This window comes from Vipera berus (genome assembly GCF_964194415.1).
Source record: "Vipera berus genome assembly, chromosome: 1".
NCBI lineage: Eukaryota > Metazoa > Chordata > Lepidosauria > Squamata > Viperidae > Vipera > Vipera berus.
In genome coordinates this window covers 5027953-5046997 of record NC_138202.1, presented here as the reverse complement: position 1 = coordinate 5046997, position 19045 = coordinate 5027953, and the positions used below count along the sequence as shown (strand labels likewise).

General features: G+C 46.0%; 1 protein-coding gene across 1 annotated transcript in view; it reads right to left on the bottom strand.

Moving 5' to 3' along the window:
- Positions 1 to 19045, bottom strand: part of SEMA6B (semaphorin 6B) — a gene marked incomplete at both ends in the record, with an annotated part of 68997 nt that overhangs the window by 19783 nt on the left and 30169 nt on the right. Inside the window, 6 exons of the mRNA XM_081321018.1 lie at positions 623 to 754; positions 2287 to 2504; positions 8548 to 8636; positions 15689 to 15808; positions 17569 to 17659; positions 18426 to 18527. Of these exons, the coding sequence (XP_081177144.1) occupies positions 623 to 754; positions 2287 to 2504; positions 8548 to 8636; positions 15689 to 15808; positions 17569 to 17659; positions 18426 to 18527 (752 nt within the window). The remainder of the gene's footprint in view (positions 1 to 622; positions 755 to 2286; positions 2505 to 8547; positions 8637 to 15688; positions 15809 to 17568; positions 17660 to 18425; positions 18528 to 19045) is intronic.

Sequence of the window (19045 nt, the reverse complement as noted above, 5' to 3'; positions counted from 1 at the left end):
AGCGCTTGTCCGAGGACGTCTCCGTGGTCATGTGGCCGGCATGACTAGACGCCAAAGGCGCACGGAACACTGTTACCTTCCCACCGGAGCGGTCCCTATTTTTCTACCTGCATTTTTACGTGCTTTCAAACTGCTAGGTTGGCAGAAGCTGGGACAAGTAACAGGCGCTCACTCTGCTACGCGGCGCTCGGGATTCGACCCGCCAAACTGCCGACCTTCCGATCGACAGACTCAGCATCCTAACCCACTGAGCCACCGCGTCCCTTTTATGGTACTACTTTTATGGTACTACTCCAAAAAAAGGGGTGTTATTAGCCACCAAACCTCAAAAATACACTTTTTTCCCCAAAAGGTTTCCACAAACCTCCCAGTGGCCTCAAGGACTCTCTGAAAAAAATGCAAACGACCAGCTGTCTGCAAGGAGTATAAATCCTTCCCTTCCCCACCATCCGGTCAGCAGCTGAAGAAGCTTCTGGGAGGAGAAGCGAAATATCTTCAAAGGAAAAACAAGAAAGTCCAGTTGCCTCCTGGGGGAAAAAAAAACAAAACACCTTTGGGATTTCCCCAGTGGCGATTTTGTAGCACGTGTGGTTTCTATGGGATCTGTGGTTTATTCTCTTACCGTGGTTTGGGAACCAGCTCCTCCGGTACCGGGGTCCAAATGGATTCAGGGGATTTTTGCTCTCGAAAGCGACCTTCAAAAACGGCTGCAATTTGGGCCATGTCATAGGCGCAGACGGCCGAGCCAGGGATGCTGCAAGACAGACACACACACAAACACACAGAGACAAAAATGTGTTGGGAAGGAAAACTGTGTAGCTCTGGGTCACCAGACTGCAGATGCCTTTCGGAGCTTACACCCAGAAATCGTGGGCGCTCCATCCCTGGAGATTTTTAAGAAGAGACTAGACAATCACTTGTCTGAGGCGGTATAGGTTCTCCTGCTTGAGCAGGGGGCTGGACTAGAAGACCTTCAAGGTCCCTTCCAGCTCTATTCTGTTCGGTTCTGTTTCATTCTGTAATTCTATTCTATTCTATTCTATTCTATTCTATTCTATTCTATTCTATTCTATTCTATTCTATTCTATTCTATTCTATTCTATTCTATTCTATTCTAATTTCTATTCTGTTCTGTTCTGTTCTATTCTATATTCCAATATCCATTCTATTCTATTCTCTACTCTACTCTACTCTATTCTAGTCTAAATTCTATTCTATTCTATTCTATTCTATTCTATTCTATTCTATTCTATTCTATTCTATTCTATTCTATTCTATTCTATTCTATTCTATTCTATTCTATTCTATAATTCTATTCTATTCTGTAATTCTATTCTATTCTATTCTATTCTATTCTATTCTATTCTATTCTATTCTATTCTATTCTATTCTATTCTATTCTATTCTATTCTATTCTACTCTACTCTACTCTACTCTACTCTACTCTACTCTACTCTACTCTACTCTACTCCATTCTAGCCTTGGTGGAGCAGTGGGCTAATGCCTCCTTAAGTAACACCAGCTGCCTGCAATTAGTGCAGGTTCGCATCCCACCAGGCTCAAGGTTGACTCAGCCTTCCATCCTTCCCAGGTAGGTAAAATGAGGACACAGATTGTTGGGGGCAATTAAGCTGACTTTGTAATAATGCCCCTTGGGGGGGAGCGAAAGCCCTAATAAGCAGGCATATACATAGAATGAAGGCTACTGCTAAGCTTGTAAGCCGCCCTGAGTCTTCGGAGAAGGGCGGGATATAAATGAAATTAAAATAAAATAAAATAAATAATTTTTTCTAAACTACATAGAGTGAACCTGAGATAGAACATACAACAGAAAATATTGGGGTTGGGAGGGACCCCGGAGGTCTTTTAGTCTAACCACATGCTTGAGCAGGAGACCCTAAGCCATTTCAGAGAAATGCTTCTACAATCTCTTCTGAAAACCCTCCAGTGTTGGAGAACCCACAACCTCTGGTGGCAAGCTATTCCACTGATTCATCGCTCTTAGGAAGTTTCTCCTTAATTCCAGGTTGCTTCTCTCCTTGGTTAGTTTCCATCCGTTGCTTCTTGTCCCGCCTTCAGGCGCTTTGGAGAATAGGTGGCCCCTCAGATATTGGAAGGCTGCTATGAGGTCACCCCTCCTTCTTTTCACTAGACCAGACTAGATAATAGATATAGATAGCGGGACTGGCTGAGGAACTCTGGGAGTTAAAGCCCAACGAGTCTTAAAGTTGCCAAGTCTGAAGACCCCTTTTTCTACACCATGCCCACCTCCACCGTCCAGCTCACCTGTTGGTGGGTGTGGAGAAGACAGCCAGCACCATCGGCCTCCCCTCGATCTCCAAAATGTCCGTGACCGACTGGATGACGTTGAAGTAGAAGTGAGAGTCTCCTGGGACGGAGCAATTCAGACGAGCCTTGAGGAAGGACGTCCACTGCTTCTCCAGCACCCTCTGGGAGCCCCCCATGTCGTTCTTGCACACTCGGGCCACCCTGGACACCACCATCTACGCGGGGGAGAAGAGAGAAGGGAAGGTGAATTCCCCTGGGATTCTGTTTTAATTGGGCAAAGAAAAAGGGATGGTTGCACAAGCATATCCTCTTCCTATCTGCACTGGGCAGATGATACCACTCTAATGGCAGAAAGTGAAGAGGAACTAAAGAGCCTCTTGTTGCGAGTGAAGAAGGAGAGTGCAAAAGTTGGGTTGAAACTAAACATTAAGAAAACCAGGATCATGGCATCCGGCCCTCTCAATTCCTGGCAAATAGATGGGGAAGAAATGGAGGTAGTGACAGATTTTATTTTCCTGGGCTCCAAGATCACTGCAGATGGGGACTGCAGCCAAGAAATTAAAAGACGCTTGCTCCTGGGGAGGAAAGCCATGGCAAATCTAGACAGCACACTAAAAAGCAGAGACATCACCCTGCCAACAAAAGTGCGTATAGTCAAGGCTATGGTCTTCCCAGTTGCAATGTATGGCAGTGAAAGTTGGACCATAAGAAAGGCTGAGCGCCAAAGAATTGAAGCCTTTGAACTCTGGTGCTGGAGAAGACTCCTGCGAGTCCCTTGGACTGCAAGGCGATCAAACCGGTCAGTCCTAGAGGAGATCAACCCTGACTGCTCTTTGGAAGGCCAGATCCTGAAGCTCAAACTCAAATACTTTGGCCATCTAATGAGAAGGAAGGACTCACTGGAGAAGAGCCTCATGCTGGGAAAGGTGGAGGGCAAGAGAAGAAGGGGACGACAGAGAAGGAGGTGGCTGGATGGAGTCACTGAAGCAGTAGGCGTGAGCTTAGATGGACTCCAGAAGATGGTAGAGGACAGGAAGGCCTGGAGGAACATTGTCCATAGGGTCGCGATGGGTCGGACACGACTTCGCAACTAACAACAACAACAATCTGCACTGGGTTTGGCTTTTCCTTCTAGACAAGGGGGATGGGTGGATGGATGGATAGAAAGATAGATAAATAAAATAGATAAATAGATAGATAGGTAAATAGAGATAGACAGATAGATAAATAGAGATGGATAGATAGATAGATAGATAGATAGATAGATAGATAGATAGATAGATAGATAGATAGATAGATAGATAGATAGATAGATAGATAGATAGATAGATATGGTAGAAGTCCAGGGGAGGGTAGACCTGCACAATTCGCTTAACAATGGCGGCGATTCGCTTAGCGACCGTCTCAAAAAAAGAAGTCATAAAACTGAGCGTGGCTCATTTAAGAACCACCCCCCCACTATAATATAATTCCGTTGCAATATAAAACTGATGCTTCTCCAGCGAATAGTTCATTGATTAAGACACTTAGAGAAACCGAACAAAGAGCTACATAAAAAAAGACCATGAGATGCAGTGGATTAAAAAAAAAGTGTCAGTAAATAAAGACTCGACAACGATCATAAAGATGGAAGTTCAGTTTGTGTTGTACCGAGAAACGTCCCTTATAGGGACAGTTAAGAAGTAAATTGAAATCTCTACCAAATTGTAAACCTGGCATTACCAGTACACCAATTTATTTTTTTTTTATGTTCGCACAAAGTTCAGGAGCAACACAGTCATCAATCAATCAATCAATCAATCAATCAAAATAGAGGTGGAAGCGACCTTGGAGGTCTTCTAGTCCAACCCCCTGCTCAAGCAGGGGACTTTATACCAGGGGTCTTCAAACTTGGCCCTTTTATGATTTGTGGACTTCAACTCCCAGAATGCCTCAGCCAGGCACGCCTGGCTGAGGAATTCTGGGAGTTGAAGTCCACGAGTCATAAAAGGGCCACGTTTGAAGACCCCCTGCTCTATTCCAGGGCTTTTCAACCTTGTCACCCATCATACCACTTTTGTTGTTGTTGTTGTTAGTTGCGAAGTCGTGTCCGACCCATCGCGACCCTATGGACAATGTTCCTCCAGGCTTTCCTGTCCTCTACCATCTTCTGGAGTCCATTTAAGCTCACGCCTACTGCTTCAGTGACTCCATCCAGCCACCTCATTCTCTGTCGTCCCCTTCTTCTATTGCCCTCAATCTTTCCCAGCATTAGGCTCTTCTCCAGTGAGTCCTTCCTCCTCATTAGGTGGCCAAAGTATTTGAGTTTTAGCTTCAGGATCTGGCCTTCTAAAGAGCAGTCAGGTTTGATCTCCTCTAGGACTGACCGGTTTGATCGCCTTGCAGTCCAAGGGACTCGCAGGAGTCTTCTCCAGCACCAGAGTTCAAAGGCCTCAATTCTTTTGCGCTCAGCCTTTCTTATGGTCCAACTTTCACTGCCATACATTGCAACTGGGAAGACCATAGCCTTGACTATACGCACTTTTGTTGACAGGGTGATGTCTCTGCTTTTTAGTGTGCTGTCTAGATTTGCCATGGCTTTCCTCCCGAGGAGCAAGCGTCTTTTAATTTCTTGACTACAGTCCCCATCTGCAGTGATCTTGGAGCCCAGGAAAATAAAATCTGTCACTACCTCCATTTCTTCCCCATCTATTTGCCAGGAATTGAGAGGGCCGGATGCCATGATCTTGGTTTTCTTAATGTTTAGTTTCAACCCAACTTTTGCACTCTCCTTCTTCACTCGCAACAAGAGACTCTTCAGTTCCTCTTCACTTTCTGCCATTAGAGTGGTATCATCTGCATATCTTAGGTTGTTGATATTTTTTCCAGCAATCTTAATTCCAACTTTTGATTCATCTAGCCCTGCCTTTCTCATGATGTGCTCTGCATATAAGTTAAATAGGCAAGGCGAAAGTATACAGCCTTGCCGGACTCCTTTCCCAATTTTGAACCAATCAGTGGTTCCGTGTCCAGTTCTCACTGTTGCTTCTTGGCCCGCATATAGGTTTCTCAAGAGACAAATAAGATGTTCTGGTACTCCCATCTCTTTAAGAACTTGCCACAGTTTGTTATGATCCACACAATCAAAGGCTTTAGCATAGTCAATGAAGCAGAAGTAGATGTTTTTCTGGAACTCTCTAGCTTTCTCCATGATCCAGCGTATGTTGGCTATTTGATCTCTAGTTCCTCTGCCTCTTCGAAATCCTGCCTGTACTTCTGGTAGTTCTCTATCCACATACTGCTGGAGTCTAGCTTGTAGGATTTTAAGCATAACTTTACTAGCATGAGAAATGAGTGCAATGGTGCGATAGTTTGAACATTCTTTGGCACTGCCTTTCTTTGGAATTGGAATGTAAACTGATCTTTTCCAATCCTGTGGCCACTGTTGAGTTTTCCAAATTTGCTGGCAAATTGAGTGTAGCACTTTTACTGCATCGTCTTTTAAGATTTTGAATAGCTCAGCTGGAATACTGTCACCTCCACTAGCTTTGTTGTTGCTCAGCTTTTCTAAGGCCCACTTCACTTCACATTCTAGGATGTCTGGCTCGAGGTCAGTGACCTCATTGTGATTATCAGGGACATTAAGCTCATTCTTGTATAGTTCTTCTGTGTAATTTTGCCATCTCTTCTTAATCTCTTCTGCCTCTGTTAGGTCCCTGCCATTTTGGTCCTTTATCATGCCCATTTTTGCATTGAACGTTCCCTTCATCTCCCCAATTTTCTTGAAAAGATCTCTGGTCCTCCCTATTCTATTGTTTTCTTCTATTTCTTTGCACTGTTCATTTAAGAAGGCATTCTTATCTCTTCTAGCTATTCTCTGGAATTCTGCATTCAATTGGGCGTATCTTTCTTTTTCTCTCTTGCCTTTTGCTTCCCTCCTTTCCTCAGCTATTTGCAAAGCTTCCTCAGACAGCCATTTTGCTTTCTTGCATTTCTTTTTCTTTGGGATGGTTTTGGTTGCTACCTCTTGTACAATGTTGCGAACCTCTGTCCATAGTTCTTCAGGCATCCTGTCTATCAGATCTAATTCCTTAAATCTATTTGTCACCTCTACTGTATATTCAATGGGGATATGATTTAATTCATACCTGATTGGCCTGGTGCTTTTCCCTACTTTCTTCAGTTTAAGCCTAAACTTTGCAACGAGAAGCTCATGGTCTGAGCCACAGTCAGCTCCTGGTCTTGTTTTTACTGACTGTATAGAGCTTCTCCATCTTTGGCTGCAGAGCATATAGTCAATCTGATTTCTGTGTTGACCGTCTGGTGATGTCCATGTGTAGAGCCGTCTCTTGGGTTGTTGGAAAAGAGTGTTTGCTATGACCATCGTATTCTCTTGACAAAATTCTATCAGCCTGTGCCCTGCTTCATTTTGTACTCCAAGGCCAAACTTGCCTGTTATTCCGGTTATCTTTTGGCTTCCTACTTTAGCATTCCAATCCCCCATGATGATAAGGACATCATTTTTTGGTGTTAGTTCTATAAGGTGCTGTAGGGCTTCATAGAACCGGTCAATTTCATCCTCTTCAGCACCGGTGGTTGGAGCATAGACTTGGACTACTGTGATATTGAATGGTTTGCCTTGGATTCGAACTGAGATCATTCTGTCATTTTGAGGATTGTATCCCAGTATTGCTTTTCCTACTCTTTTATTGACTATGAAGGCTACTCCATTTCTTCTGAGGGATTCTTGCCCACAGTAGTATACCTGATGGTCACCTGAATTAAATTCACCCATTCCTGTCCATTTTAGTTCGCTGATACCTAAGATGTCGATGTTCAGTCTTGTCATCTCTTGTTTGACCACGTCCAGCTTGCCTTGATTCATGGATCTTACATTCCAGGTTCCTATGGAGAAAAAATCTTTACAGCATCGGACTTTCCTTTCACTACCAGACATATCCACAGCTGAGCGTCCTTTCGGCTTTGGCCCAGTCGCTTCATTCTTTCTGGCGCTACTAGTACTAGCCCTCTGCTCTTCCCCAGTAGCATATTGGACGCCTTCCGACCTGAGGGGCTCATCTTCCAGCGTCATATCGTTTTGCCTTTTGGTACTGTCCATAGGGTTTTCATGGCAAAGATACTGGAGTGGGTTGCCATTTCCTTCTCCAGTGGATCACGTTTTGTCAGAACTCTCTGCTATGACCTGTCCGTCTTGGGTGGCCCTGCACGGCATAGCTCATAGCTTCATTGAATTACGCAAGCCCCTTCGCCACGACAAGGCAGTAATCCATGAAGGGGCATACCACTTTTAGGATATGGCAACACCCGACTACCACCAGTCGCCTAGCAAGGTGTCAAAAACTTGATGACCGAAAAAAAAGGAAAAAAGTGATGAAGTACAGGTAGTCCTCGACTTACAACAGTCAGCTTAGTGACTGTTCGAAGTTACAATGGCACTCAAAAATGTGCCCCCCAAGCCACAGCCGAGCAAGACACCTGCCTGCCCGCCCGGCGGCGCTCTTCCTCCTGTCTGAGGTTTTCATTGTTGTGAGCATTTCTGTTGAGGATTGGCAGCGGGGGTGGGGGTGGTGGGGGTGGGAGTATTGGTTTTTATTCCCCCCCCCTTTGCTGGGTGGTTGCAGCAGGTTTTGGTCACTTCACACGACCCTGGGACACTGTGACCGTCATAAATAGGAATCAGTTGCCAAGCATCAGAATGTAAATCACAAGACCCTGGAGATGCTGCAACATTCCAGCTGATCGGCGCTTCTTCTGGGCTCAGCGGAAGCACCAGGATCAGTGTGGAGCTCCAGCTGGATCCTGACGCTGATCCTGGCGCTTCCGCTGAGCCCCGACAGCCCTGCAGCTCCAGCTGTCTCTCGCTTAGGCTTGTGCGGTGCTGCCACTGGTTCAGCTCATTCCCCTCCCCCGCTACCACTTCTCTAGGATGGTCGTGTACCACCTGCCAGGTGCCAGTGTACCACAGGTGGTACCCGTACCACTGGCTGAAAAGCCCTGCTCTATACCATTTCAGATGGATGGAGTAGAAGACAGTAGAAGACCATCTATACAGGGTTTCCCAAGCTTGGTCATTTTGAGCCGCGTAGACTTCAACTCCCAGAATTCCCAGAATCTGGGAATTGAAGTCCACTTGCCTGAAAGCTGTCAAAAGTGGGAAACTCTGATCTGTGGTCATTCAGAGGCTCAGCCACCCAGTCGCTCCTCGGGACAATGCAACGTTAGGTTGACCACCCGCAACCCTTGATTGGACGGACTCACCTTCTCTAAGTAGTTGAATTCCATCGCAATCTCTCTGAAGAAGAAGTAGACGTGGTTCTTCCACTCCACCGCGTGGACAAAGTAGGGCTCTAGACCAGGTGAGGGAAGAAATAGAGAAGAAGTCAAGCTGGATCTTCTCAAGAAGTTCCTTCAGAAGCCGGCTTCTTAGCAGACGTCATGGCTTGCTTCCCCCGCCATCAAGGAAGCAGCGTGGAGGAGCTGGAGACCAATCAAACAAGGTGTTTCTTGCTCCTTGCTTCAAGTGACATACTGGAATCCCACTCGTGGCTCAAGCCACTTTGCTAAAAGTGGGATCTCTGCACCTTCCATACCAGAACTTCACTGCACCTAGTTTTTTGTTTTTTTTTAACGAAGGACCTACCATCAAGTCTTGCATGTAGCCTGACTCAGGAATGCAAGCATTTAAGGAAGAGCCAAGGTTGCCTACCCCTGCCCTAGACAAAGAATTGCCCAATCTTTTCTTGAAACCCTCCAGTGATGGAGCATTCACAACTTCTGGAGGCAAGGAGTTCCACTGGTTAATTGTTCTCAATGTCAGGAAATTCCTCCTTATATTCTAGGTTGCTTCTCTCCTTGATTTAGTTTCAATCTGTTGCTTCTTGTCCTGCCTTCAGGGGCTTTGGAGAATAGCTTGACTGCCTCTTCTTTGGGGCAGCCCCTTAAATATTAGAACACTGCTATGGTGTCACACCAAGTCCTTCTCTTCATTAAACTAGACAGACCCAATTCCAGCAACCGTTCTTTGTATGTTTTAGCCTCCGGCCCCCTGATCATCTTTCTTGCTCTTCTCTGCACTCTTTCTCAGCATCCTTTTTATATTATGGCGATTGGACCTGGACTCAATCTTCCAAACGTAGTACTGTATAGAACGGTATTATCACTTGCTATGATATAGAATAGGATACTATTCCTCTGTAGATGCAGCTTAGGATTGTATTGGCTTTTTTTTGTGGCAGCTGCAGCACACAGCTGGCTCATACTTAAGTGATTGTCCACTAGGACTCCGAGATCCCTCTAAAGATCCTAGTTACTATGGTTGAGTCAGGTACCACTTATTATATATCGACAGATCTTCCTGCCTTTTCCCCGCATTTAATCAAGTTCAGGTGAAGTGTTAGCACCACCTCATAAGGCCTGGGTGAGGCCATCTTTGAAATACTGCGTCTAGTTTGGAGACCAAGATGTAAAAAAGATGCTGAGAGTCTGGAAAGAGTGTAGAGAAGAGCAACAAAGATGATCAGGGGACCGGAGGCTAAAACATATAAGGAATGGTTGCTGGAATTGGGAATGTCTAGTTTAATAAAAAGAAGAACCATGTGTGTGTGTTTGTGTGAGAGACAGACAGACAGACAGACATGATAGCCGTCTTCCAGTATTTGAGCAGCTGCCACAAAGAAGAAGTGTGTGTGTGTGTGTGTGTGTGTGTCAACCTATTCTCCAAAGCACTAGAAGGCAGGACAAGAAACAATGGATGGAAACTAATCAAGGAGAGAAGCAACCTGGAATTAAGGAGAAACTTCCTAACAGTGAGGACAATTAACCAGTGGAACAGCCTGCCACCAGAAGTTTGTGGGTGCTCCAACAATGGAGGTTTTTAAGAAGCGATTAGACAGCCACCAGTCTGAAATGGATCTCCTGCTTAAGCAGGGGGTTGGACTAGAAGACCTCCGAGGTCCCTTCCAACTCTATTCTGTTAGCCTGTTACTTTTCTCACCCCTGAACCGCCTCTTGGTGGATAGGGCCCAATGCTCAAGCCTAACAAAGCGAGAGAGAGCCTGTGGCTTAGAGGTGAAAACAACTGCCTAAGGTGCAATCAGCCCAGGTTCGAATCTCAGAAGGGTATGGCTGACTGATGTAAACTAATAAGTTTGAAATGCATATCAGTCTCCCTTAATTCTTCGTTAGCAATTTAAAATTTACACACACACACACACACACATATATATATATATATATCCGATTTATATCCCGCCCTTCTCCGAAGACTCAGGGTGGCTTACAATCTAAAGCACAAATCAATGTGCTTAGCAATAGCCTTCATTCTATGTATCTGCCTGCTTATTAGGGCTTTCACACACACCCCAAGCGGCATTATTACAAAGTCAGCTTAATTGCCCCCAACAATCTGGGTCCTCATTTTACCTACCTCGGAAGGACGGAAGGCTGAGTCAACCTTGAGCCTGGTGGGACTCGAACCTGCACTAATTGCAGGCAGCTGGTGTTACTTAAGGAGGCCTTAGCCCACTGCTCCACCAAGGCAGTGTGAAGGTTTTGCGAAGGTTTCCCTCCGTTTAGCCTTTTCTCAAGGCTAAACGTTCCCAAATCTTTCTTGGGACCTCACCTTTGCTCTCTTAATCATCCTTCCCACCCTCGACTCCAATTTCTCACGAAGGAGACATGATCTGTGGGGTCTCATCAACGCACGAAAAACGTGACTTTCCCTCCCTGGTTAAAAACCTCTTCCGATGCCAAGCCAAATATTGCTTTCTTTCTCCCCACCCCCCCCCCCACTCCTTTCATTTTGTTTTTCCCTTTCCCCCCTCTGGCAGCCACATCATCCCACTGACTCATCTCCAGCCCGAGCTTGACAATATTTCCAATTTTTCTCGCATATTAACGCAAAGGCAAAAAAAAAAAATCTTGCAAAAAAACAACAACGAAAAACCAGTTAGCAGTTCCTGCGGTTGAGATTAAGTTTACATCTCCAAAATCAATCAGAGCGAACAGCCTCCCAGTTTTTAAGGTCTGCTACGGAAGGAAAGGAAGCCGGGAAGATTGGATAAGACAGATGGACTTTGGAAAAAGGGCAGAGAAGAACAACCAAGATGATTTAAAGGCCTGGAGCCCAAAACGTTATGACGGACAGTTGCAGGATTTGGGTACATCTAGTCTAGAGAAAAGAAGGACTGGGTGGGGGGGGTGGGGGGGACACGATAGCAGTCTTCCAGTGTTTGAGGGGCTGACCCAAAGAAGAGGGAGTCAAGCTATTCTCCAAAGCGCCCGAAGACAGGACAAGAAGCAATGGATGGAAACTAGTCAAGGAGAGAAGCAACCTAGAACTAAGGAGAAACTTCCTGACAATTAGAACAATTAACCAGTGGAACAACCTGCCTCCAGAAGCGGTGAATGCTCCAACACTGGAAGATTTAAGAAGAGACTGGCCAGCCACTTGTCTGAAATGGTACAGGGTCTATTGTCTGAGCAGGGGGTTGGACTAGATGACCTCCAAGGTCCCTTCCAACTCAACTCTTCTCTTCTCTTCTCTTCTCTTCTCTTCTCTTCTCTTCTCTTCTCTTCTCTTCTCTTCTCTTCCATTATATTCCATATTTTCTATTCTATTCTATTCTATTCTATTCTATTCTATTCTATTCTATTCTATTCTATTCTATTCTATTCTATTCTATTCTATTCTATTCTATTCTATTCTATTCTTCTCGTCATGACTCCCGGCCTTTATAATCTGTCCCTGAGGTTTCTTTTATTTTGTCAGTTTTATGATTTTAAACATACCGATGCACACAAATGGTCAGAAACACACACTCTCTCCAAGGCAACCTTTAAAATTATTCCAGAATCTTTTAATCAACTGACTGGAATTAACTCAGGCTACAATTAGCCTTTGTATGTATATATTTACTGAACGCTATTAAGACTGGGAATAAATTAATAAAATATTAATTTGGCTTTAAATACTGCCCCTGTATTATTATTTTTTTGCCTCTGGTTTTAAGATGTTTTTTTTTTACCGTTTTCTAATCAAAAAATATCTTGCCTTCTCGAGGATGCTCACATTCTGTTTTGCGAGCATAGCAGTTAAAAAAAAACCCCTCATCTTTTTATTCATTCAGGCGTTTGAAACCGGGCTCGTAAAGTTTTAGATTATCTTTCCCCGGTTTAGTTTACAGGCCATTTTATTTAGAAAGTCCTGGTGTGGTGTATTTCATTCCTTTAACTGGTTTGTCTTCACGAAGCTGTGGCACAGGAATCAATCAGCCAAAACAATTCTCTGCTCAAATTTAAGGCATTTTTAACATTCCTCTCTCAGTAAATTCACTTTGTTAGGAAAGCTTTTTGATTTTTGTGGCTGGGGAGTTTGCCAGCTCCTCCCCCCCCATTGGGGTTATTAGGAACCTGAAGCCTTCCAGAGACATTGGATAACAGAATGAGAGCGTGGGAAGGGACCTTGGAGGTCTTCTAGTCCCACCCCCTGCTCAAGCAGAAGACCTCTACCATTTCAGTCAAATAGCTGTCCAGTTTCTAATTGAAAACCTCCAGTGATGGAGCACCCCCAACTTCTGGAGGCAGGCGGTTCCACTGGTCAATTGTCCTCATGGTCAGGAAATTCCTTCCTTCCTTCCTTCCTTCCTTCCTTCCTTCCTTCCTTCCTTCCTTCCTTCCTTCCTTCCTTCCTTCCTTCCTTCTTTCCTTCCTTCCTCCCTCCCTCCCTCCCTCCCTCTCTCTTTCTGTAACATACTTGTTCAGGATCCAACATTTCTGTTTCTCAATTAGAAAATCTTAAGGACTAGAAATTCGGATGAAGGGAAATCAAACTGGTGCTGCCTTCTGCAGATGGGATTCAACCCCCTTCAACCCTAACCCTAGGCTGAGATTCCCACCCTCCCCTTTGCCCGCCCTTCCTTCCTTCCTTCCTTCCTTCCTTCCTTCCTTCCTTCCTTCCCTCCTTCCTTCCTTCCTTTCCTTCTGAATAACAGACTTGAAAGGGACCCTGGAGGTCTTCTAGTCCAGCCCCCTGCTCAAACAGGAGACCCTATACCATCTCAGACAGGTGGCCTCCAGTGATGGAGCGCCCACAATTTCTGGTGGCAAGCTGTTCCACTGGTTAATTTGTCTTCACTGTTAGGAAGTTTCTCCTTAATTCCAGGTTGCTTCTCTCCTTGATTAGCTTCCATCTGTTGCTTCTTATTTTGCCTTTTGGTGCTTTGGAAAATAAGTTGAACCCCCCCCCCCCTTCTTTTTTGTCATAGCCCTTCAAATACTGGAAGACTGCTATCGTGTCCCCCGCACCCAGTCCTTCTTTCCACTAGACTGGATAATAATAATAATAATAAATAATAATAATAATAATAATAATAATAATAATAATAATAATAATAATAATAATAATAATAATAATAATAATAATAATAATAATAATAATAATATAATAAAGTTGGAAGGGACCTTGGAGGTCATCTAGTCCAACCCCCTGCTCAGGCAGGAAACCCTATAGCATTTCAGGCAAATGGCTGTCCAGTCTCTTCTTAAAAACCTCTAGTTTAATGAAAAGAAGGAGTAGGGGTAAGAACACTTAAGGTTCCCAGCACTCTCTGGGCTCTGAGCTATGGAAAGGGCAAGCCAGTCCTGAAATCCAAATGACAACGTTGAAGGGACTCTTAGAGGTCCTGTAGTCTAACCCCTTGCTTTGTGCAGGAATTCATCACTATAGGGTAATCCTTGACTTGCCACCCCAGATGGGACCAGAATGTTGTTAAATGAATCACAACAGGTGTTGTTTTTTTGCCAGAAATCTCTACGGTTGTTAAGTGAATCACATCGTCATTAAGCGAATCGGACTTCTCCCATTGGCTTCGCTTCTCTTGGAAGGTGGTGTCCGGTGACCCCGGGATGCAGCAACCATTGTAAATACAGGCCATTTGCTGAGTGCCCGAATTTTGACCACGGGGATGCTGCAATGGTCGTAAGTGTGAAACACGGCCGTAAGCCCCTTATTTTCCAGTGCTGTTGCAACTTTGAGCAGTTGCTAAATGAACAAATGTAAATTGTACAGTGTCCTTGACGAACAGATACCGTGTTTCCCCGAAAGTAAGACCTACCCCGAAAATAAGTCCTAGCTTGCTTTTTTAGGGGTGGGCCTGATATAAACCCTACCCCCAAAATCAACCCTAGTTTTGGGGCGAGGAACACAACTAAAAATCAAGCTAGGGTGGAGATGGGGTGTGTGGAGCTGCCCCGCACGCCACGCCCCCGCTTCCCTTGCAGCCAGGCCTCTCCTCGCCGGCCCACTTCTTCTTCTGAGGCCTCTTCTGCGGCCAGGCCTGCATTTCTCAGTCATGGACCTTTCCGGAAGGCCTCTGCAGCCGAGACCCGAGCTATGGATTGAATCCATAACTCGGTACTCGGCTGCAGAGACCTTCCGGAAAGGACTGACTGCAAAATCCAGGCCCAAGTGCAGCTGCAGAACTTTGGTCCCAGAAGAAGTGGACCGGCTGGGTGGGGCTGTCGGTGCCGGAGGTGAAATAAGGTCTACCCTGAAAATAAGACCTGGTGCTTCTTTTGGAGGGAAAAAAAATAAAAAATAAGACATTATTTTCAGGGAATTTGCTTTCCACCTGAGAGCCTCTAGAGGCCTAAGAGTAGTCCTCGGCATACAACTGTTCATTTAGTGACCGTTTGAAGTTACAACGGCATTGGAAAAAGCGACTTGTGACCATTTTTCACCCTTACGACCACCGCAGCATCCCTGTGGTCACGTGGTCAAAATTCGGATTCCTGGCAACTGGTTCATATTTATGACGGTCGCAGTGTCCCGGGGTCACAGGGTCATCCCCCTTTTGCGACCTTCTGACCAGCCGAGTCAAATGGGGAAGCCAGCTTCACTAATCAACCGTGTGACTCAGTTAACGGCCACAGCGATTCGCTCAACGACGGAGGGAAGCAAAGCGACAGCCTTCCAATGGGGAGGCCAGGTTTCTGACTAGCTTAACAACTGCGTAAGATCTGTGGCAAGAAAGATCATAAAATGGGGCGAAACCACCGACTCGCTTGGCAACGGAGGTTTGGGGTTCAGTTAGGGTCGTAAGTCGAGGACCCCCTGTTCGGAGGGAGTCTCTCCAGAGAATACTAGAAAGTAAAACTGGAAGTGGCCTTAAGGGTCACCTTAAGGGTCACCCCCACCCCCCACCCCCCTTTTTTTCACGTCCCAAAGGTCCATTGGCTAAAATGCATCCGAAGTCAAAGTCATCCCAAAGATGTCAATTACAGGACGAAACCCTTAAAAGAGGTTGTGCCTCTCGTTTACAGACTCTGCAACCACAAAACCGTTTGCACACACACACACACACACACACACACACACAGACGCACGTACTCGGTTCCCTACCTTTAAACCACTTGGAGTCGTGCTTAACTGTGCGAAGGGTCGGGCTGTCTCCGAGGCTGCGGTAAATGACGGCGTCAATAGCCAGGAAGTCGGTCACCGTGGCGGTGAACAGCATCCCGCCTACCCAGAGGAGAGAGAAATTAAAAAGGAAATTACGGAAGAAGTTATGATAGCCCTAAATGGAAAAGCATCGGGAGAGAGAACATCTGTGGTTCAGGGCTGAACTGTGGGGTCCTCGGTGCTCTCTGAGCTGGGTGGTTTCCTTGCAGACGTTTTATGACCCAACTAGGGAACAGCATCAGTGCTAGGTTTGCAGAGAGGAGGAGGAGGAGGAGGAGGAGGAGAAGGAGGAAGGAGGAGGAGGAAGACTGTGGGGTCCTTGGTGCTCTCTGAGCTTGGTTGTTTTCTTGCAGACATCCCAATAACAAACTAGGTAACATCATCTAGAATGGAATGGGGTTTGTGGAGAGGAGGAGGAGGAGGAGGAAGAGGAGGAGGAGAAAAGGATGAAGAGGAGGAGGACAAGAAGCAACGGATGGAAACTAGTCAAGGAGAGAAGCAACCTAGAACTAAGGAGAAACTTCTTGACAGTTAGCACAATTAACCAGCGGAACTACCTGCCTCCAGAAGCTGTGAATGCTCCAACACTGGAGGTTTTCAAGAAGAGACTGGACAGCCATTTGCCGGAAATGTTATAGGGTTTCCTGCCTTAGCAGGGGGTTGGACTAGATGACCTCCTCCTGCGGCTCCCAGTCGCCCGGTGCGCGCGCACCTCTCCGAACGGGCGGAGGTGCGCGTGCATCACTCCAAATGGGAGGAGGTGCGCGCGCACCACTCCAAAGCTGCTGGTGTTCGAGCGGAGGTGCGGTTTGGAGACCTGCTGGTGCCGGTTCTAAACTGGCACCAGCAGGTCTACAAACGGGTGTTCGGGCGGCAGTTTGGAGGTCCCGGGGGTGGCTCCGGCGATGCCCGGGCTGAAGGCGGTGCCGCAACCCAGCGCCCGTCACCACGGAGACCCGTCGCCACTGGCGTGCAGGTGCGTCCACATTAAAAAAAAGTGGAACCGCGCGCATGTATCCACGCACGTGCATGCGCAAAAAAGTTTTGCGCATGCACAAAACATTTTGTTTTATGCGCATGCGTGGATGCACGCGCGTGGCTCCCACTTTTTTTATGTTTGATGGAACCGGTTCCCAGTGGCTCTTTTGCTTTTTCAGGTTGCCGACCCCTGGTATAGGGTTTCCTGCCTGAGCAGGGGGTTGGACTAGATGACCTCCAAGGTCCCTTCCAACTTATTATTATTATTATTATTATTATTATTAGGAGGAGGAGGAGGAGGACTGTGGGGTCCTTGGTGCTCTTTAAGCTTCCTGGTTTTCTTGCAGATGTTTCATGACTCAAGTAGGTAACATCATTTAGAAGTGAGTGAGGTTTGTGGAGAGGAGGAGGAGGAGGAGGACTGTGGGGTCCTTGGTGCTCTCTGAGCTTGGTTGTTTTCTTGCAGACATCCCAATATCAAACTAGGGTAACATCATCATCTAGAAGGGAGTGGGGTTTGCAGAGAGGAGGAGGAGGAGGAGGGGGAGGGAGAGGAGGAGGAGGAGGAGGAGGAGGAGGAGTTTGGGGCCATCAGGGAGTCGAATCAGGAATTTCAGGATATCCTTTCCAACTTAACCAGTGTTATTAGAAGGCAGACATTAAAAAAAAATATATATCCACCAGGCTTCCCAAAAACCATTTCAGGAAGGCTTCTTCGGATTTCCTGGGGGAACGTGCACCACTTGGAAATCTTTTGGAGAGAGGTGGGGGTAGGGAAAAAGCCATAAGCAATGAAACAAAAACCAACCCCCCCAGCTGTGCCTCCTTCCCACCGCACTGACCTGTAAAAAGGGCAACGTTGGCGTGCTTGGGGTCGTAAGGGCAGCGGGCCATGCCACTGATGTTGTCCCCCATCGGTTCTAGATAGTCCATCTGTTGGGAGGAGAATGGGTTAGAACAGGGGTCTTCAGACTAGGCCCTTTTATGACTTGTGGACTTCAGCTCCCAGAATTCCTCAGCCAGCGTGCTCGGCTAAGGAATTCTGGGAGGGGTCTTCAGACTAGGCCCTTTTATGACTTGTGGACTTCAGCTCCCAGAATTCCTCAGCCAGCGTGCTCGGCTAAGGAATTCTGGGAGGGGTCTTCAGACTAGGCCCTTTTATGACTTGTGGACTTCAGCTCCCAGAATTCCTCAGCCAGCGTGCTCGGCTAAGGAATTCTGGGAGGGGTCTTCAGACTAGGCACTTTTATGACTTGTGAACTTCAGCTCCCAGAATTCCTCAGCCAGCGTGCTCGGCTAAGGAATTCTGGGAGGGGTCTTCAGACTAGGCCCTTTTATGACTTGTGGACTTCAGCTCCCAGAATTCCTCAGCCAGCGTGCTCGGCTAAGGAATTCTGGGAGGGGTCTTCAGACTAGGCCCTTTTATGACTTGTGGACTTCAGCTCCCAGATTTCCTCAGCCAGCGTGCCTGGCTGAGGAATTCTGGGAGTTGAAGTCCACAAGTCTCCAAGTGGCCAAGTTTGAGGACCCCTGGCTTAGGGTCTCCTGCTTGAGCAAGAGGAAAGACCTAGAACACCTCCAACGTCCCTCCCGGCTCTATTCTGATTGATTGGATTGATTGATTGATTGATTGACTGATGGTTCTTGCAAGTTGGGAAGTCACGCGGAGGAAGCTCAGAGAACGGGGTCAGATACTCACACTGTAATCAGAGCAAACGGGGTTGAAGGCGTTCGTCCCACACACAAAGAGCACGTTGTCGTTGCGAAGAAGCAGCACTTTGATAAAATTCCGGCATTCTGCCTGAGTAGGAAAAATAAATAAATAAATAAATAATAAATAAATATATAATTCAGCCAGTGTTCCCGCTAGCATCTCTGCCTGCTGAGGACCTGCAAGCATTAACTGAAGCTGTTTCTTTTTGGATTGACATTTTTTTTAATTAAAGAGTTTTACAATACATTTTTTTTATTTAAAAAGTTTTACAATACATTTTGACTTTAATCCCCCCTTCCCCACCCCTACCTAACCCTCCCTATCCCTTCCCCCCATTCCCTCCTCCCCCCCCCCCCGACTTCCCAGAGCTAAATACAGGGTATAAAATCAAAAAACAAACATAAGCACCCCTATGTTATCAGCAATAAACTATTAATTCTATCTCCCTCTAGCTCATGTAAAATGAATACAAACAATATTAATATTACAAATAAAGTAAAAAAGAAAAAGAGAAAAACAGAAAAAGAGCTTTACTCAGAATAGATTTTCTTAATCCCAGTCCTTATTCATATTAATTTCAAAAAAAAAAGAAAAAAAAACTTTCA